Source organism: Balaenoptera physalus, assembly GCF_965194825.1.
Source record: "Balaenoptera physalus genome assembly, chromosome: 2".
In the NCBI taxonomy this organism is placed as follows: Eukaryota; Metazoa; Chordata; class Mammalia; order Artiodactyla; family Balaenopteridae; genus Balaenoptera; species Balaenoptera physalus.
The window spans coordinates 14,291,952-14,316,945 of record NC_138883.1 but is presented as its reverse complement, the minus strand read 5'-3'; the positions used below and the strand labels follow the sequence as shown (position 1 = coordinate 14,316,945).

The 24,994-nt window shown below is 39.8% G+C and overlaps 1 protein-coding gene and 1 long non-coding RNA gene across 38 annotated transcripts in view; one reads left to right on the top strand and one right to left on the bottom strand.

Annotated features, from left to right (window-relative positions):
• The window catches only part of EFCAB11 (EF-hand calcium binding domain 11), a 228,639-nt gene that overhangs the window by 185,598 nt on the left and 18,047 nt on the right, over window positions 1-24,994 (bottom strand). For 2 of the 37 annotated variants that reach the window (XM_082451431.1, XM_082451449.1), the window contains one exon: window positions 1,774-3,037. The exons of 28 other annotated variants lie outside the window; for them this stretch is intronic. In XM_082451431.1, coding sequence (XP_082307557.1) covers window positions 2,947-3,037 — 91 coding nt within the window. In that variant the 3' untranslated portion in view covers window positions 1,774-2,946. 7 more of the 37 variants (XM_082451432.1, XM_082451450.1, XM_082451433.1 and 4 more) reach the window with 5 other exon arrangements.
• On the top strand, window positions 1,714-24,656 carry LOC309655801. The gene is made up of 2 exons (XR_014261006.1): window positions 1,714-1,779; window positions 24,533-24,656. It is a non-coding gene; the product is annotated as an uncharacterized lncRNA (long non-coding RNA).

Sequence of the window (24,994 nt, the reverse complement as noted above, 5' to 3'; positions counted from 1 at the left end):
CAACAAAGAATGCTTCTGCTACCAGTTTGGAAAACTTCAGTTCCAGGAAGGCGGGAGGGAGGCTGCAGCCATTGCTGAATGACACGGGGAGTGTGGGGCGGAGAGGCAGGCTCGGTAGACAAACGCTGGAACCTTCCCCCAGCAGGCCATGAACAGGCAGCTCACTCCCTCTCCATGACCTCCCACGTACCCCACACACAGCCGGTTATGAGAAACAAGCCCACGGGCAGCGGCCTTCTCTTCTCCATTTGCAGATCAAAAGACCACTGTAAATGCCTCTAGGCTACCATGCTAGTATCCAAAGTGCTGAGATGGACCCAGTCCCTGCGGCCCAAGTCCAACAAAGCATTGGCAGTTATCTGTGAACTTGGATGCTGGGGACAGAGCCCCGGGCTGGGTGTGGCATCCTCCCTGGAATAGCCCGAGTCCTACGAGCAGTACTGTAATCCTCGCAGGGATAACCACCACCACCACCAGAACAGCACCCCAACCCCACCCCCGCCTGAGCATTTATCCCATGGCAGGCACAGAACTAGGCCCGTGGCATGGATTATCTCTGTGAAGCCCCCAATCAGCCCTGATTTTCTTAATTTTACAGCTGTTCACTCTACAGATAAGGAAACCAAGGCAAGTTAAGATATTGATACTTTTCAGAGGTCTCACAGCCAACAAGCAAGGGAGCAGGGATTTAGATCCACACAGAGTTATTCCCAGACAAGCTCTCTTAACCAATAAAATATAAAACCCAATAAAAGAAGGTGGATAATCAACAAGCACTTATTAATGGTGGGCATGGTGTGTACTATGAACTCTGCTAGGTTAAACTGGGTAAAATGGTTTCTTTAAAAAAAAAAATGAGGAAGACTAACTAGAATTCCCTTTACTTAATCTGTAAAAAAAATTCTTGAACTTTATTAGCCTTTAAAGAAAAAAGGGTCCCTACTCTAATATCTACCACACCTCTCCAATAAGTATGTAGGTTGCTCAAACCCCTACAGAAACTAACAAAACAAACCAAAAGGAGAGTTGATAACATCTAGCTCAGTGGCTTTTTTGGGGTTGGCATTACCCAAAATGCAGACTTAGCGCCAAACACTGGGAGACCTGCGAATCTGAAGTTCCTTAAGATTTCCTTAGCGTAGTAATGCTTTCTCCTCAAATTTCTGTATTGCTGTCTTTATTGAGATCTCTGTACATTAATATGTGCTTTTTTAAAAATATGACCTATTTTTCCAATGTGACTGAGGGGGAAAAATCACAAATGCATATTTAAACCCACAGAATATTTAAATTCTCCCGAATTTTATCATACATTTTTAGTACTTTCTATTTGAGATGAAAGACAAAAACGTGTGTGCATGATTAATTGTCATGATGAAAGAATACTGGGCAGTTGCTTAAGAAACGAGAACAACAAAGGAATAAACTACTGCAGGCATCACCAGGACTGGAATGACACTGCTCTGTGTACTCGATTTCCATGGCAACTAGCAATGGGAAGATGAATGTTTCATAGTCACTCCGCTCTGCGGTACACGTCTATAAATCAAACTTACATAAAGAGCACAAGATTTCTGCTGTGGGCTGTATGCAGAGCCGGTTTATTTTCCTGTTACTGTATAATTATGGAAAAGAAGCACAGAACAATGAGGTCATCTTGAGTGGGGAACAAACTCAGAAATTACTAATACACCTGAGGCATAGAATGCCATTCGTCTCGCAGGAAACCAGACGCAGGCAAGGCAGACGGCGAATGGAAACCCTGCCTGCCTCTGTCAGGTATGGTCCTGGCACTCATCTGCTCTGGCTGAGAACTGCATGTTGCGTACCTGGCGTGGGCTCCCTCCCGCTGCTCTGCTCTGAAACGTATGTAGGGGCACCTTAGTTAACTGCCTCCCGAATGAAACTGCAAGGTTTCATTCTGATAAACTGGGCAGAAATGATACACCATGTTTTGTGTGAAAGTTTACTGAGGCTGAACAAGCATACACTCGTTTTTATTCACACCCAAAATGGCTCATCTTGTAGAAGTCAGGATGGAAAATTAATGCTTTGGCATTGAATTGGGAGTCAGGAGGCCCAAGTCTTGACCCCTGGTCTGTGTAACCTTGGGTAAGCCATGAAGTTCAGGTAGCTTCCATTTTCTTAGCTATGTTACAAGAGACGGTGGATGTGATTTTTAAAGTCTCTGCCGCCATCTGCTTCCATGATTCTGTATCTTGAAAACTCAAAGGTCTGAATTAATCAGATCTAACCAAAGATATTAGTTGTGCTATTCCTAAAAAAATATATATATATACCTTACACAGTTATACTTTTAAATTCTATACTGGCTAAAGTGCCTAAGTCATAGTGTTTTATGATTACCATTGCATTGAAGCTTTCTTCTGATTTGTTTCAATTTTTCAAACACAGCATATGCTCTGGAAAACTTAATGAAACCATCAGAGTTTTAAATGCCACAAAAAAAAAAAATTGTTACAGATGATCCTAGAACTGATTTTTATGATAGAATATAAACAATATTTAAATTTAAATAATCTTCTTGTTACCTAGATAAGGGCTGCCTATCAATTCCTACCAAACAGGAAGTGTCCCGCTTCTTTTTTTCTTATAATTAATTTATTTTTTATTATTTATTTATTTATTTTAGGCTGTGTTGGGTCTTTGTTGCTGCTCGCGGGCTTTCTCTAGTTGCGGCGAGCAGGGGCTACTCTTCGTTGTGGTGTGCGGGCTTCTCATTGCGGTGGCTTCTCTTGTTGCGGAGCACGGGCTCTAGGCGCGCAGGCTTCAGCAGTTGTGGTGTGCGGGCTCAGTAGTTGTGGCTCGCAGGCTCTAGAGTGCAGGCTCAGTAGTTGTGGCGCACGGGCTTAGTTGCTCCACGGCATGTGGGATCTTCCCGGACCAGGGCTCAAACCCGTGTCCCCTGCATTGGCAGGCGGATTCTTAACCACCGGACCACCAGGGAAATCCTGCATCCTGCTCCTTGAAGTCTGCAGCTCTCAGAGACATGGTGAAGCTTTCCTGGACCTCATCTCTGGAAGAGTCATGCTCAGTAAATTTTGTGGAACAAATAAATGGATGGATGAACAAACTCTTAGTAACACCTTTGCTACACCTTTCAGAAATCTTATATCCCCTTCTCCAATCTTACATGTTTAGGCAGATTCAGACCAACACATAAATATCCCAGGGATAGACAGGCAAATATCTGAAAACCAGGTATAACTAGATGAGTCTGTTTTGTGAGTCTGTGAGTCTACAAAACCCTTGTGAAACTTTACAAACTAGAAACAGCTCTTCACTAGTGGATCACCAGGCGTCATCAGACACAGAGAGGACCTCCTGTGCTAAGGCCCTGGCTGAGTCCAGGATACCATGGGGGCTCGGAAGTAACGGAGGCACAGTCCCTGTCTCACGGGAGGGAGAACAACACCCAACAAGCACCCGGAACCTCGTCTAAAGCTTACACCACCTCTGGGGAAAAGACGTTATGATCCTCGCTTTACAAGGTGGGAAAACTGAGCTATAGAGAATTGATATGTGATAGTTATGAAAAATGTAGGGATATTCAAAACCTGCCTTCCTGAATTGATAGGCAGCCCTTATCTAGGTAACAGGAAGATTATTTAAATTTAAATATTCTTTATGTTATAAAAATCAGTTCTAGGATTATTTGTTTAGAATGGGTTTTTTGTTTGTTTGTTCATTTTGTTGGGTTTTTTGCTTTTTTTTTTTTTACTTTTTAAGATTGATAGTTTCATTAAGTTTTCCACAGCATATTCTATGTTTGGAAGATTGAAACAAATTAGAAGAAAGCTTCAGTGTGATGATAAAACCCTAAAACACTATTAATTAGGTGCTTTAGCCAGTACAGAATTGAAAAGTATAATTGTGTAAGGTATATATTTTTAAGAATAGCACAAGTAGGGGAAGTCCCTGGTGGTCCAGTGGTTAGGACTCGGTGCTTTCACCTCTGGAACCCGGGCTCAATCCCTGGTCGGGAATTAAGATCCCGCAAGCAAGAATAGCACAAGTAACAACTTTGGTTAGATGTGACTGATAGATTCAGACCTTTGAGCTCCTGACTCCAAGGCCTCTGTGCTCTTCTGACTGCATCTCAGGACACATTCAAGCAACAGACTGTTGCTCTACTGGACTTCTTGGGCACTAAAAAACAAAGTTACACAAACACACCTAGCCCCTAAAAAGCCCATTAATAGTAAAAAAAAAAAAAAAAAAGTAGTAATAATATAAAACAATGTTTCTTAAATCTACCGTGCGAGCCCACGTTATGGCCCGCACTTCCACTCCCCAGTCAGCAGGTTAACGGCTATTTCCAGGATGGAGCCAAGCGTTATACAAACATGCAATTTCCGATATGTGAACCCTATGGGAGCCAATGACATCTTTACAGAAGTTTATTAGAAATGTATTCTGCCGTCCATCAGAGACACTTGGTTTGGTTCCTAAGCTTAGAAGATGCAGTAATTTGGGCACACATTTTTGGCACTGATTTTTCAAAAATGAATAAAGTAACATTTATTAAGAAAGCCTCCAGGTTAACCTCCTCGCCTTCCAATTAGTTTCTTATCAGAGTTTTTAGCACCACCAACTGGTTAAAGAGATCAACTACAAATCTGCTTGGCTCTCAATCTGCTTTGTTCATTAAAAGAGGATCATACATATATTTCACATTTAATTTATGTTAAAGTAATTTATTTCAGTCACTAAATAAAATTAGAAATGCCTTTCCTTGTTAGTCAAATAAAAAATAATCCACTTTGGCTTTTTCACTTAAGAAGAAGGTACATTTTGCTTACTAAGTCATTAAAGAAAACTAAATCTACCCACTAAAGCTAATCTGATTTATTCTACCGTAAACTCATACTCAAAAAGCAAAGACTAAGAACTACAATGAAAATTAGAAACTAAGAGAGAGATAGCAAACTAAATGGTATTGAATACTATGTGAGTCTACAGTGTCTATATAAGACATTAATTTAATTGGAAATAAAAACGACTGAGGAGGTAATTTCACATTTTTAAAAATTTGAGCTTTTTCTATCAAGATTCCTGACTTAGAGATGAATGCTGCCATGTGACACACGAATATTTACTGCCATTTATCTTTCCTTCCTGTTTAATTGAACCACCTCTAGCAATGGATGGTGTACAGAGAGCACAACTGAACACTTGGGGTTCAAATCTGATTTCTGTACAATGAATTAATTTGTGAAAATAAGTATTCCTGAAGAACTAAGTCCAATTTTTTTCCCCGAAACAACCAATTTGTGGATACAAGTTGTCTCTGAAAAGTACATCCAGCCACTTGTTGTCATGACACGTTTGTAACAGGCAGAATAAATGGCACCACACTATAACAAATTTGGTCACCAACAGAAACGTCTCTACTAGACAATGTACAAGAGGGAAAGAAAAAGAAGGTTCCATCCAATTCATTAAATTTGACTCTGATAGCAGAGTTCTGTTAAAAGCTTTCTGCTAAGAGTTTAAAACTGCTGTAATAATTTCACGATGATAGCAGTTTAAATCTCTACACAAATGGGTAGTCAAGTTCATATTTTTTAAAGCCTCTGACTCTAAATCTGCAATTAAAGGCCAGTAAAGATAATTTGCAACAACCCAGATAAAATTAAGGACCAGCAGCTGCCCTACCCAATTTAACACACAATTTCAACATGTGAACTTTGATCTTCATTCTATTCCTTTGCTCATTTATTTACTCATTCATTCTTTCACTCATATATCCATTGAATATTCTCTCTCCAGCAAAGACAGTTAAATTTCTGCAAAAAGGGAAACAAGAATAAGCCTCTTCTACTGTCCCCTCCTCTCCTTGGATGAGAGCCTTGATATGCCATCTCCAAGGCAGAGAAGATTTCCATTTGAAATCATGAATGGATTACCAGGAACCTTAACAATAAGGAGACTTGGGTTAAGAAAAGCATTTTATAACTTTTATTGTTGTTTCTATCCATGTTCTTTAACATGACTCTTGAATGATACTTAAAGCTAAGTGTGTTTAGACATTTTAACTGTAAATTTTGTCTACTCTACTATTATTAGACAGCAGTATTCTTAAATCAAGAAATACAATTTTGAGGTGTAACAAAAACATCTGTCCGTTAACAAGTACCAGCAACGTGACTGCCATCAAATTAAAAAAAAAAAATGTTGATTACTTGTTAATTTCCTGCGACTTTTCTTCTTTAACCAAAAGATAAAATGATTGAGAAGTCTAAGTCCAGTTTGGCTTGAGATTAGCAATAAAGGTGCTCAGCTTTACCTGTAGAATAGGTATGCATAACAGCTGATGTGTAGATCACTGCATCAAGTCAGCAAGGTAATACTAGCAGGTGTTTAATGAATGGGAACTGCCGTCATTGGCACTGGGTTGGCATGGTGTCACAAAAGCTGGGGAGGAGCAAGCATCAAGGACAGGGTCCCAGGCAGAGTGCTGAGTGCCTTGAGTAGCTAGTTGGCAAAAATAAAAACTTAGAAAAAGGAGAGGGGGGCAGCCTAGAGGAACTTAGGTATGAGGAGTAGCTTTCTAGGCTGCGGAGACTGAAGTATATCTGCAGGCAGGGATGTTAGTTATAAACAGGAGAGGGAGTGACTGATGGAGAAAGGTCTTAGAAGAAGGGAAGGGGATGAGACAAGAACAAGGGGAGGAACTAGAAAAAAGAAAAAAAGAAAAAAACTAGAAACAGAATTGAAGGAAAACAGAACTCTGGAGGTGAAGAGGAAACCCAGGCAGAGGCCATGACCCTGTCCATGAAACAGAAGGCAAGGTCACCTGCAATGCACAGCAGTAGGAAAGGTTTGGTACAAATGTGACGGAGAGCAAGTCAATCCCATGGTGTGTGACACGCTAGTGAACTGGCTTGGGGTGTTATACCAAGAAGAATTCTGAGTCTCATCAGAAGAGTGTAGGCCACAGGTATACGGAGGTGAAGGTGGTAGCACACATGCCAACGATTTGCCATCCCTGAAAAAGGGAACTGAAAACAGATGAGCTAAATTCTCCTGGATGATTTCAGCATGAAAAGGAAAGCATTCTGGAATGACACAGGACCAGGGCTGGGGAACTGTGTACAGAAGATGGATGTGGGTGGTCTAAACACTTTGGTCAAGTAGGCACAGCAGTGTCTGCCTGACCTGAGAACTTGGTTCCATCCCGGGATAGGCAGCCAGGAGAATCAAGGCAGGCAGCTGGGATCAAAGCAAAAGGAGCCAGGAAGGTGGACACAGAGCTCTGAGATCTCTCAGACATGACACTTGCTGGGAGACGGAGAGGGAGAGTATTGAGTGTGGTGTGTTTGGAGGAGAAGGTAGATGCATCACAGAAAGAAGACAAAGGGAAAGCTCGCTCCAGGTCTCAGATCGGCGAGGAGCAGCTCCGAGGACTAGCGCACACTCAAGAGCCTGCAGTACAGGACCGCGGGCAGGTCAGAACCACGGCGGGGGCCCTGGATGGAGGCTCAGCCCAAGGCCTGGGTTAGAAGTGAAGGTAAGGAGGGGAAAGTGGTGTCAGCATCTTGGGGCTTAGTCGCAGCTGAAGAGAACAGAGGGGGGAGATGTGGGGGATATAGCAGGGGAGGAAGAAGGTGGGGTCACGTGAGGGTCCAGCAGCCATGTTTAGCCACTAGGAACCAGTCCTGAGATTGTACCATTCTTGGTCCTTTTGGGGGGAGGGAAGGGAAAGGTGAGCGACAGGCAGGAGGGAGGGGCGGGAAAGTTACGGTTAACAGTATTAGTGCCTGTTCCGCCTCTCCTGGGGTCAGCTTAGGAACAGGGACAGGCAGGGTGAGGGAAAGTGCAGGAAGAAAGAGATGCCACTCGAAGCCTGTAGTGCACTGAATTCCTACTTGGCCCTGATCTTCTCCAGCAGCAGGTTGCAACCAAGGAGGGAAGATGAGCAGACAATACTGACAAGCTGGAAATGGTAAAAGATGATGCTAAACTCACAACAACTGATCAAAAGGGTCTTACAAGTGAATCAAAGCATAATCCTGCCTTGTAAAGAAGACAATCATAAGTTCAGCTTAGCACTCCCACCCCAGCTAAAGTGATGAAACCTCATTGGTCAATTTTAAACATTTTTTGCTTTTCCAGTTGATTTGGCAAAATCTTTCGCTATTGTGATATAATTCCAAAGGCAACACGCAAAACACAAGGGTTCCTATCAAAGCAACGTGATCTGGAATGCCTGCTACCGTTTCATGTGATAAAAGGCTGCATCAGTTTCCTTTTGTACATTTTTGTAAATAGTTCCTTTCATTTATGTGCAGATAATCAAATGAAATCTCAAATGTAACAATCCAAACCAAACCAATTCATATGAACAGGGAAAAGCTATATAATTGTGCAACTGGTTTACCAAGAACACTTCCAGGCAGAGTGAACATGCCTTACTTAGGTTTATGGCAGGCATTGTGGGGATGCAAAAGCATGCCTGGTTCCTACTCTCAGGACATCCATGCTGTTAGAAGAAGTGAGAAGGGACTATTACAGTGATTAAGAGCACAAGCAAATCTTCGTTCTGTTACTCAGCAGGCAGCAGCATCAAGCAAGTCCTTTGACCTCTCTAAGCTTTGTCCTCATCTGTAAAATGGAGACAGACAGAGCCTAACCCAGGAGGTTCCTAAGAAGACTCCTTCAGACCAGGGTCCGGTACATAGTAAATACTCAGCAAATGTCAGTTGCCAGTGTTACTGTGGTTACTATTATTAGATGCAATACTCTCACAAGTGCTACAGAAGTTCTAAGGAAGAAAAAGGAAATTTTGTGAGCTGGAGTGATCAGGGAAGGCTCCCTAGAAGAGAGAGTTCAGCTAAGTTCAAAGGAATGGATACCAGTAGATATGTGGATGGGGAAGTCAGGAGAGGAGGTGAGAGGGCAATGGAAGAGAAATGAGATAGGATCAGAACACAGCAAGTAAATCAGAACAGTGGATTAGAATCTTTGATCTGGGCACTCCAGGTCTGTGTGTGGAGGGGCCTTGTATGTCAGGCTAAGGAGTCTGGGCGTTATCTGGCAGGGGATGAAAAGTTACTGAAGTCAAGAGGTAACATTAAAAAGTAATGCTAATTTACTCTCATTATCCAAAATTGAACGAGGAGGGTGGACCAGTGATTTTCAAACTTTAATAAGTGCATATGGATCACCCAGGGATCACATTAAACACATCTGATTCAGTACGTTTGGAGTGAGGCCTGAGATTAGGCATTGCTCATCATTGCTAACAAGTTCCCTAATGCTGATGCTGCTGGTCTCTGGAGCTTTGAATGACAAGGATGTATCTCTTCAAGGTAGCCTGATGGAAGAGAATGCACGGGTAGGAGGACGGCAGACAAGATGGCTAGACGTGAGGTCGCAAACTCATAGGTCGGTATGCCATAGATAAAAACATAGCATTAGAAGCCCTTGGACTTGATTTTTTAAGCTATATCTAAGGGGGACAACTGAAACTTTGTAGTGAAACTCTTAATGCTGAGCCTATTTTTTTTTGGTGACATCTTAAAACAATGTTGATTTAATTATCTCCTATAAAATAAAAATTTCTTTTATTAAATACAAGTTTTTCTTATTTTTTAAATACAACACACAGTATTATCAAAATTTCCACCCAGAAGTTAGCTATCGACTACAAAAGAAAAATGTAAGAAACACATTCCTCCTTCTACAAAGGCAAATGGCATGAATACATGCATGATGTGCGCCTATCGCTAACTTCAAGGATGACTGAAAGGGTTAGCAACATTTGGCCACAAGAAAGAAACCATGGCAGCAGTTTCTTATGTGACAGCTGGATTAAAAGAAAAATAGTCCTCATGCTATTACAGCGAGAACAGTGTATTCTACCATATATGTAGATGAGGAATTGGAAACGTTGACCATAACACTTGTTATAGTGACATCTCAAAAACTAAACCCAGGGTTGGAGAGCTGTCAGCCCAGTAATTTTCTCTTGAGAGCAGTCTTTGTCACACTGACAGATCACATCTGTATTCACATGGTGGTGGATTCTGAATATTATCTGGGAGACGCAGAGAAAATCAAGGAGACTGCCATGCCACCCTCCATGATAGATAACCCCACCAGTCGGTTCTGGAACAAGAAGAAGCACAACCCCCTCATGTCTGAGATGAGGAGAGTGCAGGCCTGAGAGGTTTTGGTGAAAGCCTGTTCGCTACATAAGCCATTCATTTATATAAAATTCAGTCACTTACTTGACACGTACAAAACTGTGCTACGGGAGTTCTGTACTCCCATAAATATCCCACTTGTGCCTGTTTATATTAAGCTCACGTTCTAAAACTAGAAATAATTGATGTATGCAAATACCTATGTATAAGCATAAAGAAGAAAGATATTTATGACAGATTAGGAGTTTCAAGCAGAAGGAGGAGACAAGTTCCTTTTTGGGGTAGAGAGGGGTTGGGTAGGGTGTAGGGTAGGGCCAGCTTTCAAGATAAGAAATATTTTTTTAAAAGCTGGACCTTGAAGGAGGAATAGAATTTGCATCTGGATGGGTTTAACCTAAGAAAAGACTACAAAATCTGGACATCTGGAATGTGAAAGAGATTAAATATTTCTTCCAATCAAATAATACATCCTTGTTAACAGGAACTAATTAGCTTAACTGAAGAAACCAAAATAACACATTCTGTTTGAAAATCTATGTAATGAAGTCATTATTCTTCTCTACTTGTTTTCTGGTCCAGTTTCTGAGCTTCAATTCCTGCAACACCAATTCTAAAATTTATACTGGTAAAAAAAGACCATCCTCAAATGCAAGGATATATTTTCGTTCATGGAGCAAAATCAGTCAAGAACCCTCTGAAAAACTGACATTTTCTTAAAATGATTAGCATATAATTATTTCTATAGCTGGATTTTTAAAGTACAGTTGTATTTAACATATTACATGTGAAAGTCCCCAGAGAGGAGAAATTCTGAGGTCAGTTTGAAAAGCTTACACATATTCATATTCCCCATTCAGTGATCACATGCAAGAAAATAAACAGAAATGGGAATCTCTGACAATAAAATTTTGAAACATAAACACTGAAATAAAAACCAAGGCATTATCATTGCAGGGAAGATACAAAAATTGATGAAATAAAAATTGGAAACTCAAGAAATCTACTTATTTGGTCACTACACTCACACACTAGGTACAGCTGGTAACAGCTATCTACCTATAGTCACAAAGAATCAGATACAATTTCTAGTCTCTTTTATACTTTTCTATACACAGAAGCATGTAGATACTTACAGATCAACAATCATATTCCCCAAAGTAGGTACTCACTATAATAACTGAGATCTTGGTGAGGTCACCTGACTACATTTATAAGATGATCATTCTGAAGCACAGAATAATGATTGGGAAACTTTCTCCAGTTAGAGACTGTCCAAGACAATGATATGCAACAAGTTGGCTGCCAGCCGAAAGGAATTATAAGAAGCTAAAGAGCACAGTGAAGAAGAACACTTCAAAAGAGATGCAAATGATCTGAAAAAATACATTCTATCTTATATCACTTTCCTCTGGGCTCCTTGGTTCTAAAAGACTCTTCCATTAACATGTTACTTCACGTTACCCAAGCTCATGAGGCCCCTTTCCCCCACAATAGCTGTGATAAAAGGCATATGTGATCTTTCTATCAAGAGGGTACCCATAACTCCCTTTTAAAATTGCATTCTTAAGCCCCTACACCACTGACACTCTGGCAATGAAAATACACTATCCAACAAGTCATGATGCTCTTATTCTCAACCAATTTTTAATAATCCCAAAAGGAGAGTTAGATATTCTGTGTTTTTTGACCATCTCCATGTAATACGAAGAATGAGATTCTTAGACCAAAAATATCAGATATCACTTTAAATGTCTCCAGTTCTGACTGGAGAGCATTTTGGTATGTCAGTATTTCCTCATTACATTACTATCTGGCAATCCACCTGCACTCAGAGTCTTGGACACTGGTGGGCCTTCTGCACACCCATGTTTCATTTCATATGGCTGGAAAGCAGAAGCAGCTACCCAGAGCTTTTTGCCAATTGACAGGCAGTAAGAAAGTGCAAATCTCAGCGCTTACAATGAGATGGAGAAGGCTCCTAGGCATGGAGACGCAAACATACCCACACAGAGAAAAACACCAGCCAGAAATACCACAGGGTGCTGACGGTGGGCGAAGTCACGAGAGCACATTAAGCCAGCTCCCTGACAACAGCTGGGGTTAAATCATGAACTGAAAATGTCTCTAAAAGAAAAAAAACAAAGAGAGGCCATCAGAGATTAATTCATAAAAATCACATGTAGAATGAGAAAAAGAGAAGGCAAAGCCACATGTGGTTAGAAAGCTCCTGATTGCACTTTAAAGGATTCTTGCCTAGATTATAAGAAATTAAAACCATAAGAAAATTATAAGTGAGGATTTTACTGTTACTGGATATTTGGAGTAAGTGACAATGGACCAACAATTATTAAGTAACTAGAATGCATAAGGCAACATGCTGAGGACGGTGAAAGTTACAGATAAATTTGTAACCTCAAAGAGCTTGTAGTATTTTATGGAGATAATCGTAAACACTGTATTTTTGTTTATTGAGTAGATGATTGAAAAAATTACACAACCATAGTACTATTAAATTTCAGAGAAAGGAGAAAAGGCTGTTCAATGTAAAGAAAAAAAGATTTTTTTGTGTGTGTTTATTGAGCAGGACCTTGAAAGATAGGTCTAATTTGGACAGGTAAGAAGTAGAGAAAAGCATTGCCGGCAAGAGCAACAGAATGCAGTATAAATACACATCACATATTCAAAGGAACAAGCATTATGCAAAGGGAAATACAGGAATTTGGGACGATGAATGAAAGATGAGTTTGGGAAGCGGACCAGATGTTGGAGAGCCAGGTTAAACAGTTTTAACTACTTTTTAGATTTACTAAAGATTTTTGAATGTTTAAGAAAATAAAAAAGTACTACAAGGTTTTTATTATGTTCTATTAGTATTAAAGAAGAAAAGATGTTTTTTGTTTTAAACTTTCAGTGCTAGAAACAGCCTGTTAGCTCAGATTCATTCCACTGGACAAACAGCGCTACTCAGTTCTCGTACCTCTTAAACTTCTGCCATTTGTAGTGGGTAGGACAAAAAAAGAGAAAGTTCTTCAAGAATAGAATTTCCTGAGAATTTCTTAATAATAATGAAACGTCATCCATGATATTTATTAGCTTCAGTTATTTTAGTGCCCAGGTACACAAGTCATGATTATCAGCTCTAAGTGGAAAGCAACGTTGTAAGTTTTAAACACTGAAAGGAATCTCAAAATTTAAAAACATTAAGCCTTTTTAAAAATATCTTTAGAGGTAATATAAAGTAGTACCAATTTTTGTTTTTTACATAAGATATCACCTCTTGGTTTAAGAAAGAAACATTCCTCAAAACCCATCCCTCAGTAGAAAACTTGCTTTCTTAATTTACATGAAAAAAGCTATAATTAGCAGCCCCCAAGCAATCAACCATTAAAAATAAAACCTCAAAAACTACTTCTCCCAATAAAGCAAACACCTCCATAAAATGAGAGATGAAAGTAGATACAGAAAGGCTTTGGGGAGATACTATAAAATAACAAGATACAGCAAAATAACAAAATGAAATGAAACATCAGTAGATATAGCTCAAGAAAGAAACGTAAGGAGAAAATAAAACCATAACAGAGGGAGTGCTTCAAGATGGCGGAGGAGTAAGACATGGAGATCACCTTCCTCCCCACAAATACATCAAAAATACATCTACATGTGGAACAACTCCTACAGAACACCTATTGAACGCTAGCAGAAGACCTCAGACTTCCGAAAAAGGTCTTGGTGCTCCTGCCTGGTGTCAGGCCTGAGCCTGTGAGGTGGGAGAGCTGAGTTCAGGACACTGGATCACCAGAGACCTCCAGGCCCCACATAATATCAATCGGCAAGAGCTCTCCCAGAGATCTCCGTCTCAACGCTAAGACCCAGCTCCACTCAACGGCCAGCAAGCTCCAGTGCTGGACACCCCATGCCAAACAACTAGCAAGACAGGAACACAACCCCACCCATTAGCAGAGAGGGTGCCTAAAACCATACTAACTTCACAGACACCACAAAACACACCACCGGATGCAGCCGTGCCCACCAGAAAGACGAGATCCAGCCCCACCCACCAGAACACAGGCACCGGTCCCCTCTACCAGGAAGCCTACACAAGCCCCTGAACCAACCTTACCCACTGGGGGCAGACACCAAAAACAACGGGAACTACAAACCTGTAGCCTGCAAAAAGGAGATCCCCAAACACAGTAAGTTAAGCAAAATGAGAACACAGAGAAACACACAGCAGATGAAGGAGCAAGGCAAAAACCCACCAGACCAGACAAATGAAGAGGAAATAGGCAGCCAGCTGAAAAATAATTCAGAGTAACGATAGTAAAGATGATCCAAAATCTTGCAAACAGAATGGAGAAACTACAAGAAACATTTAACAAGGACCCAGAAGAACTAAAGAGCAAACAAACAATGATGAACAACACAATAAATGAAATTAAAAATTCTCTAGAAGGAATCAATAGCAGAATAAATGAGGCAAAAGAACGGATAAGTGACCTGGAAGATAAAATATTGGAAATAACTACCGCAAAGCAGAATAAAGAAAAAAGAATGAAAACAATTGAGGACAGTCTCAGAGATCTCTGGGACAACATTAAACATACCAACATTCGAATTATAGGAGTCCCAGAAGAAGAAGAGATAAAGAAAGGGTCTGAGAAAATATTTGAAGAGATTATAGTTGAAAACTTCCCTAACATGGGAAAGGAGATAGTCAATCAACTCCAGGAAGCACAGAGAGTCCCATACAGAATAAATCCAAGGAGAAACATGCCAAGACACGTATTAATCAAACTATCAAAAATTAAATACAAAGAAAAAATATTAAAAGCAGCAAGGGAAAAGCAACAAATAACATACAAGGGAATTGCATAAGGTTAACAGCTGATCTTTCAGCAGAAACTACAAGCCAGAAGGGAGTGGCAAGACATATTTAAAGTGATAAAAGGGAAAAACCTAAAACCAAGATAACTCTACTCAGCAAGGAACTCACTGAGATTCAACAGAGAAATTAAAACCTTTACAGACAAGCAAAAGCTAAGAGAATTCAGCACCACCAAACCAGCTTTACAACAAATGCTAAAGGAACTTCTCTAGGCAGGAAACACAAGAGAAGGAAAAGACCTACAATAACAAACCCAAAACAATTAAGAAAATGGTAATAGGAACATGTATATTGATAATTACCTTAAATGTAAATGGATTAAATGCTCCAAACAAAGGACATAGCCTGACTGAATGGATACAAAAACAAGACCTGTATATATGCTGTCTACAAGAGACCCACTTCAGACCTAGGGACATATACAGACTGAAAGTGAGGGGATGGAAAAAGATATTCCATGCAAATGGAAATCAAAAGAAAGCTGGAGTAGCAATTCTCATATCAGACAAAACAGACTTTAAAATAAAGACCATTACAAGAGACAAAGAAGGACACTACATAATGATCAAGGGATCAAATCAAGAAGATATAACAATTGGAAATATTTACACACCCAACGTAGGAGCATTTGCCTCAAACCTTAAGGCAAATGCTAACAGCCATAAAAGGGGAAATCGACAGTAACACAATAATACTTGAAGACTTTAACACCCCACTTTCACCAATGGACAGATCATCCAAAATGAAAATAAATAAGGAAACACAAGCTTTAAATGACACATTAAACAAGATGGACTTAATTGATATTTATAGGACATTCCATCCAAAAACAACAGAATATACTTTCTTCTCAAGTGCTCATGGAACATTCTCCAGGATAGATCATATCTTGGGACACAAATCAAGCCTTGGTAAATTTAAGAAAACTGAAATCGTATCAAGCATCTTTTCCAACCACAACACTATGAGACTAGATATCAATTACAGGAAAATATGTGTAAAAACTACAAACACATGGAGGCTAAACAATACACTACTAAATAACCAAGAGATCACTGAAGAAATCAAAGAGGAAATCAAAAACTACCTAGAAACAAATGACAGTGAAAACATGATGACCCAAAACCTATGGAATGCAGCAAAAGCAGTTCTAAGAGGGAAGTTTATAGCAATACAATCCTACCTCAAGAAACAAGAAACATCTCAAATAAACAACCTAAACTTACACCTAAAGCAATTAGAGAAAGAAGAACAAAAAACCCCCAAAGTTAGCAGACGGAAAGAAATCATAAAGATCAGATCAGAAATAAATGAAAGAGAAATGAAACGATAGCAAAGATCAATAAAACTAAAAGCTGGTTCTTTGAGAAGATAAACAAAATTGATAAACCATTAGCCAGACTCATCAAGAAAAAAAGGGAGAAGACTCAAATCAACAGAATTAGAAATGAAAAAGGAGAAGTAACAACTGACACTGCAGAAATACAAAGGATCAGGAGAGATCACTACAAGCAACCACATGCCAATAAAGTGGACAACCTGGAAGAAATGGACAAATTCTTAGAAAAGCACAACCTTCCAAGACTGAACCAGGAAGAAATAGAAAATATAAACAGATCAATCACAAGCACTGAAATTGAAACTGTGATTTAAAATCTTCCAACAAACAAAAGCCCAGGACCAGATGGCCTCACAGGCTAATTCTATCAAACATTTAGAGAAGAGCTAACACCTATTCTTCTCAACCTCTTCCAAAAGATAGCAGAGGGAGGAACACTCCCAAACTCATTCTATGAGGCCACCATTACCCTGATACCAAAACCAGACAAAGATGTCACAAAAAATGAAAACTACAGGCCAGTATCCCTGATGAACATAGATGCAAAAATCCTCAACAAAATACTAGCAAACAGAATCCAACAGCACATTAAAAGGATCATACACCATGATCAAGTGGGGTTTATGCAAGGAATGCAAGGATTCTTCAATATATGCAAATCAATCAGTGTGATACACCATATTAACAAGTTGAAGGATAAAAACCATATGATCATCTCAATAGATGCAGAAAAAGCTTTCAACAAAATTCAACACTGATTTATGATAAAAACGCTCTAGAAAGTAGGCCTAGAGAGAACTTACCTCAACATAATAAAGGCCATATTTGACAAACCCACAGCCAACATCATTCTCAGTGGTGAAAAACTGAAACCATTTTCACTAAGATCAGGAAGAAGACAAGGTTGCCCACTCTCACCACTGTTACTCAACATAGTTTTGGAAGTTTTAGCCCCAGCAATCAGAGAAGAAAAAGAAATAAAAGGAGTCCAAATCGGAAAAGAAGTAAGCTGTAGATGACATGATACTATACATAGAGAATCCTAAAGATGCTACCAGAAAACTACTAGAGCTAATCAATGAATTTGGTAAAGTAGCAGGATACAAAATTAATGCACAGATATCTCTTGCATTCCTATACACTAATGATGAAAAATCTGAAAGAGAAATGAAGGAAACACTCCCATTTACCATTGCAACAAAAAGAATAAAATACCTAAGAATAAACCTACCTAAGGAGACAAAAGACCTGTATGCAGAAAACTATAAGACACTGATGAAAGAAATTAAAGATGATACAAACAAATGGAGAGAGATACCATGTTCTTGGATTGGAAGAATCAACACTGTGAAAATGACTATACTACCCAAAGCAATCTACAGAGTCAATGCAATCCCTACCAGACTACCAATGGCATTTTTCACAGAACTAGAACAAAAAATTTCACAATTTGTATGGAAACACAAAAGACCCCGAATAGCCAAAGCAATCTTGAGAAAGAAAAACGGAGCTGGAGGAATCAGGCTCCCAGACTTCAGACTATACTACAAAGCTACAGTAATCAAGACAATATGGTACTGGCACAAAAACAGAAATATAGATCAATGGAACAGGATAGAAAGCCCAGAGATAAACCCACGCACCTATGGTAACCTTATCTTTGATAAAGGAGGCAAAAATATACAATGGAGAAAAGACAGCCTCTTCAATAAGTGGTGCTGAGAAAACTGGACAGCTACATGTAAAAGAATGATATTAGAACACTTCCTAACACCATACACAAAAATAAGCTCAAAATGCATTAAAGACCTAAATATAAGACCAGACACAATAAAACTCTCAGAGGAAAACATAGGAAGAACACTCTTAGACATGAATCACAGCAAGATCCTTTTTGACCCACCTCCTAGAGAAATGGAAATAAAAACACAAATAAACAAATGGGACATAATGAAACTTAAAAGCGTTTGCACAGCAAAGGAAACCATAAACAAGACCAAAAGACAACCCTCAGAATGGGAGAAAATATTTGCAAATGAAGCAACTGACAAAGGATTAATCTCCAAAATTTACAACCAGCTCGTGCAGCTCAATATCAAAAAAAACAAACAACCTAATCCAACAATGGGCAGAAGACCTAAAGACATTTCTCCAAAGAAGATATACAGATTGCCAACAAACACAGGAAAGGATGCTCAACATCACTAATCATTAGAGACATGAAAATCAAAACTACAATGAGGTATCACCTCACACCAGTCAGAATGGCCATCATCAAAAAATCTACAAACAATAAATGTGGGAGACTGTGTGGAGAAAAGGGAACCCTCTTGCACTGTTGGTGGGAATGTAAATTGATACAGCCACTATGGAGAACAGTATGGAGGTTCCTTAAAAAACTAAAAATAGAACTACCGTATGACCCAGCAATCCCACTACTGGGCATATACCCTGAGAAAATCATAATTCAAAAAGAGACATGTACCACAATGTTCACTGTAGCACTATTTACAATAGTCAGGACACGGAAGCAACCTAAGTGTCCATCGACAGATGAATGGATAAAGAAGATGTGGCACATATATACAATGGAATATTACTCAGCCATAAAAAGAAACAAAACTGAATTATTTGTAGTGAGGTGGATGGACCTAGAGTCTGTCATACAGAGTGAAGTAAGTCAGAAAGAGAAAAACAAATATCATATGCAAACACATATATATGGAATTAAAAAAAAAATGGTTCTGATGAACATAGGGGCAGGACAGGAATAAAGATGCAGACGTAGAGAATGGATTGAGGACACAGGGAGGGGGAAGGGTAAGCTGCGATGAAGTGAGAGAGTAGCATGGACATATATACACTACCAAATGTAAAATAGATAGCTAGTGGGAAGCAGCCGCATAGCACAGGGAGATCAGCTCAGTGCTTTGTGACCAGCTAGAAGGGTGGGATAGGGAGGGTGGGAGGGAGGGAGACGCAAGAGGGAAGAGACATGGGGATATATGTATATGTATAGCTGATTCACTTTGTTATACAGCAGAAACTAACACAACATTGTAAAGCAATTATACTCCAATGAAGATATTTTTTAAAAAACCCATAACAACAACAACAACAAAGCCACATTGGACACAGCACAAAGGAGAAAAGACACTGCTGAAGTTATACTGAGAAACACGGTGAACAATTTGAGCAAAAGAAATAGAAATTAAACAATTTAAAAGGACTTCCAACAAAAGCACAATCAGCATTTTCAAAGAAAAAGAATGTGATTCAAAGACGTTAATGTTTGGACTTCCCTGGTGGCACAGTGGTTGAGAATCCTACTGCCAATGCAGGGGACACAGCTTCGAGCCCTGGTCTGGGAAGATCCCACAGGCCGCGGAGCAACTAAACCCACGAGCCACAATACTGAGCCTGCACGCCACAAATAAAAAATAAGTTATTTTTGGCTACGTTGGGTCTTCATTGCTGCGCACGGGCTTTCTCTAGTTTCGGTGAGCGGTGGCTACTCTTTGCTGTGGTGTGCGGGCTTTTCCTTGCAGTGGCTTCGCTTGTTGCGGAGCAAGGCCTCTAGGCGCTCAGGCTTCAGCAGTTGTGGCTCGTGGGCTTAGTTTCTTTGCAGCATGTAGGATCTTCCCAGACCAGGGCTCGAACCCGTGTCCCCTCCATTGGCAGGTGGATTCCTAACCACTGTGTCACCAGGGAAGCCCCTAAATTAATTAATTTTTTTAAAATGTTAATGTTCAATCTATTATATGTTTTTATTCAAGGACAATGGCTCAGATAAACATTGTCGAACATGGAAGACACCAGGGAATATAGTTCTGATCCCTACCTAGAGGATAGACTTCAGCTTAGCAGAAACTAAAGCCTGGAGGTGAGCTTTGAATCCATTTAACTACAGAACTAAGATTTTTTAAAAAAGGTTATGATAGCAGAACAGTTTATGAATATTACGAATACTGACAATATACGTATTTTTTTAAAACCACGTTGCTTTTATTCATGAAAAAATCGCTAAAAGTAAACACCACCAGAGTAGTTAGGCAACAATTCACAAACTTTATAAACATATCTCATTTACTTCTTGTAAAGCCCTCAGATTTAATGAATGATACTCCAGTGTTTCCATCAAGTTACAAGATGAAATGATTCTTTGATGCCTTATGCCTCAAGTCTGTCTTTCTGGAAGGTTTGTTTTGGGTGTTTAGCTGGTTTTATTGTTGTGGTTGGTTGGTTTGTCTTATAAAATGAAGGTGTGATACGAGCAAGTATCACAAGCCTTCTGAAAGAGGCTACTCTTGGTCTTAGAAGTTTCTTTGGGAAGAATCTGGCAATCTAAGAATTGAAGATGGTGAAAACTTCTTTCATCATTCAAACCACAGCTGACTCTGGTCTTATTGGAAGTCTCCCTCCCTGGCTGCCTTTTTATAGTGGTCTTCATATATCAGCTTTCTTCTGAGTAACTGCGAACCTGGGAATGAACTCCATTCACACTGGTCAATTAAGTCAAAGCTATTCAAGCGTCTCACACAGTGTCTAACCTTAGAAACATTATGTAATTTGCATCATCACTAACAGCCCCAGCAGCTGCTCTTCTTTTCCTTATTCTTTCTTTTTTTTTTTTTGGCCACGCCGCACAGCATGCAGGATCTTAGTTTCCCGACCAGGGATCGAACCCGTGCCCCCTGCAGTGGAAGCGCAGAGTCTTAACCACTGGACTGCCAGGGAAATCCTTCTTTTCCTTATTCTTGAAAATTATTTGTACCACTGAAACAGAGACATGTGGAAGTTAGACATCTCTGTTTCTCTGGCCAACTTCAATTTACACTCAGAGGAAATATTTTTCTCTCTTTTGGTGTCACAACTTCATTTAATTCTTATCATGCATCATTTATTCTGGTTTAGGGATTGTGGTGCTATAAATAATAATACAAATGAGACTTTAAGCAGGGCATGTTCAGTTAGCTAAAATGCCTTGTTTGGCTGTTTACTGTAGTAGTCTCTAAACTGTTTTGATCGCAATCCTGGGAAGTACAAGATTTGTGGGCATATGAATATATTTATGTATAGATTATACGGACATGTGCCACAATATTAATATGTTATGTTCATTATAAAATATAATACAGAAATTTCTAAGGAATTAAAGGTAAAAATATTTTATTCATTAATGGCAAATGACTTTTTGCCATCACTAGAAATTATTAATAACATCTAACAAGAACAGTGTGATTTCACGTACTTTATCATTTCTGAACATCTCGGTTGAATCCTTTGTGATTGAGCAATTTCAATTTCAGTTTGTTTTACTATTTGGTCTTAACGGCTGTCAGAGATACCTCACAAAGGTATGTAGATCTAAATGGGAAAAGGGCATCATGACACCGAATCCTTGCTTTTAATTCCATCCTCTGATAACGAAAAAGCTTAAGGGTTTTTTTTTTTTTAATTATTTTTTTGGTATTGTTAATTGAAATTCAGCTAATAAATATCCATCTCTCCTGATACCAATTAGTTGCTCTTGAAAACTTATCAAAGCTATTGAATTTGTATACTTTTAAAAACTGTGCTCTCAAACCACTGAAACTTTTTTTTTTTTTTAATTTTTATATTTATTTATTTATTTATTTTTGACTGTGTTGGGTCTTCGTTTCTGTGCAAGGGCTTTCTCCAGTTGCGGTGAGCGGGGTCCACTCTTCATCGTGGTGCGCGGGCCTCTCACTGTTGCGGCCTCTCCCGTTGCAGAGCACAGGTTCCAGACGCGCAGCCTCAGTAGTTGTGGCTCACGGGCCTAGCCGCTCCGCGGCATGTGGGATCTTCCCAGAACGGGGCACGAACCCGTGTCCCCTGCATTGGCAGGCGGATTCCCAACCACTGCGCCACCAGGGAAGCCCCTTGAATTTTTAAAAATGTTTTATACATATACTACACAGTTAGGCTTACCCATAACCTTTTTTTTTTTTTTTTTTTTTTTTAATCCCCAACCTGAAATAGTCTGGGAATTGCTTGTTTCTTTTTTTAACATCTTTATTGGAGTATAATTGCTTTACAATGGTGTGTTAGTTTCTGCTTTATAACAAAGTGAGTCAGTTATACATATACATATGTTCCCATATCTCTTCCCTCTTGCGTCTCCTTCCCTCCCTCCCACCCTCCCTATCCCACCCCTCTAGGTGGTCACAGAGCACCGAGCTGATCTCCCTGTGTTATGCGGTTGCTTCCCACTAGCTATCTATTTTACGTTTGGTAGTGTATATATGTCCATGCCACTCTCTCACTTTGTCACAGCTTACCCTTCCCCCTCCCCACATTCTCAAGTCCATTCTCTAGTAGGTCTGTGTCTTTATTCCCATCTTGCCCCTAGGTTCTTCATGACCATTTTCTTTTTTTTTTTCTTAAACCACTGAACGACTTTTCTCACCAGATTAGAACATTCCATTTTTAACTTATTAAACATGCAGGTATGAAGGTTTCAATAGGTGTACACATTTTTTAAAACAGAATCACATTTCCAAATATCTATTTTCAAAAATGCTCTCCCAATAATGTAGGTTTCTTTTAAGAAGCAGTTACTTTTCCACTCACTGTTAAAAGACTGCTTCTACCTTGAACGGCTATATTTAAGTGGATTTTTCAAAATTACACATGTGGTACAAGGGGGCATCTCCTGAAACCACTTAACACAAAACGGTCAGCAAATTTGGACACTTGTCCTTTTTTTTTTTTTTTTAAATTTATTTAATTTATTTATTTTTGGCTGCATTAGGTCTTCATTGCTGTGCACGGGCTTTCTCTAGTTGCGGTGAGTGGGGGCTACTCTTCGTTGCGGTGCACGGGTTTCTCATTGCGGTGGCTTCTCTTATTGTGGAGCACAGGCTCTAAGCACACCGGCTTCAGTAGTTGTGGTGCACAGGCTCAGTAGCTGTGGCTCGTGGGCTCTAGAGCACAGGCTCAGTAGTTGTGGCGCACGGGCTTAGTTGCTCCGCGGCATGTGGGATCTTCCCAGACCAGGGCTCGAATCCGTGTCCCCTGCATTGGCAGGCAGATTCTTAACCACTGTGCTACCAGGGAAGACCGACACGTGTCTTTTTGTAAAAGTAAAATGAAGTAATTCTTTTTGTGAAAAACCACCACCATGTGGTAGAAATACATTGACTTCCATTACTCTTCTCATCACAAAGTGTACACAAGGATGCTACTATATTTTAAAGGTCTTGATGTTCTGGGATCACCTAAGTAATAACTGTCCTCGGGCACTTTGTCTGCGCCTGGCTTGAACTCCTTCGCTCTTCAATAGCTTGCTCAATAATCTGCTTGCAAATGATGCAGCAAAAGAATTTCATATATGTCACTGTTAACGACAGTGAGTGCAGATCCTTATTTCAAATAACCTGCTTGATAATTTCTACTGGGCAGGGCTGGCTTCCGGTCAGATTTCATGAAATTACTTTTATCCACATGGGAACACCTGCCAGATGTCCCCCAATATCTGTTCTCTCCTTCTTCCCCAGTATCAGAAACTCCATTTGAGTGCACATGACTGCCCAAAGCAGGGACTACATTTTCCAGACCCACCTCCCCCTTGTAGCTACTCGTGGCCTTGGAACGAAGCTTTGGTCACTGGGATGTAGGAAGAAATAATGGATAGCCTTAAAAAGAGGGGCATATCTTCTGCTCCCTTTCAGCCTACCTAGCTGGAATTCAGGTGTGATGGCTGAAACCTTGGGAGCCATCTTGAAGCAAGAGGGAGAAGCCAGATGCTGAGGCAGCCAAACAACAAGAGGGGAGGAATCTGGGTCCTTCACAACTGTGTTGCCATCAAATCAGCCCTGGACTCTCCTGTGTTTATTGCTCTCTTTTTTGAGCTTTGTTGTTTTGGGTTTTCTGGCTCTTACTGCTGTACGAAACCCTAATTAACACACCTGGTAACAGGGTTGATGAGGAACTCATGTTAGCAGTCCGAGAAGAGGCAACTCTGCAATTTTCTCTGCAAGCATGTGCTTACACTATTCTTACTACTTTCAATCTGCAGTTTCCTAACGGAAACTGCTTTTAAGCCACTTGCCCATTTTGTCAGAAATAGTTTATAAAGAAAACATAATATAATCTTTAAATCTACTTTATCAGGTGTGTGTGAACTGCAACATGGGTCTATAACTTTGAAAACAAACGAAGGAGGGGCCACCACTGATCAACCCAACTCTACTCTCCAGACAACTCAAGGACCATTTGTAATCCATGTCTGATGAAATACAGACCATGGGAGAACACCAGCATCCATGTTAAATATTAATAAAGCTTCGGGGGGTTTTTTGGTCAATATATAAATACACAAAGAAGTTCTACTTTCTTTCTGCTCCTCTCCACCCCTACTAACAAATGATTTTTCCACCTTCCTAGTATGCAAGCACTCCACCCACTTTAGAGCCCACTGTCAAGGTGTGGATGGACTAATAGCTAACTATAAAATTCTCTCCTGGATCATGACAATATGCTGTGAGATGAAAATGTTCACTAGTGAAAAATAAGCATAAATGAGTGTTCTCCATAAAACTGAAAACTTGTAAAAGCAAATGGTAAATCAAGGGG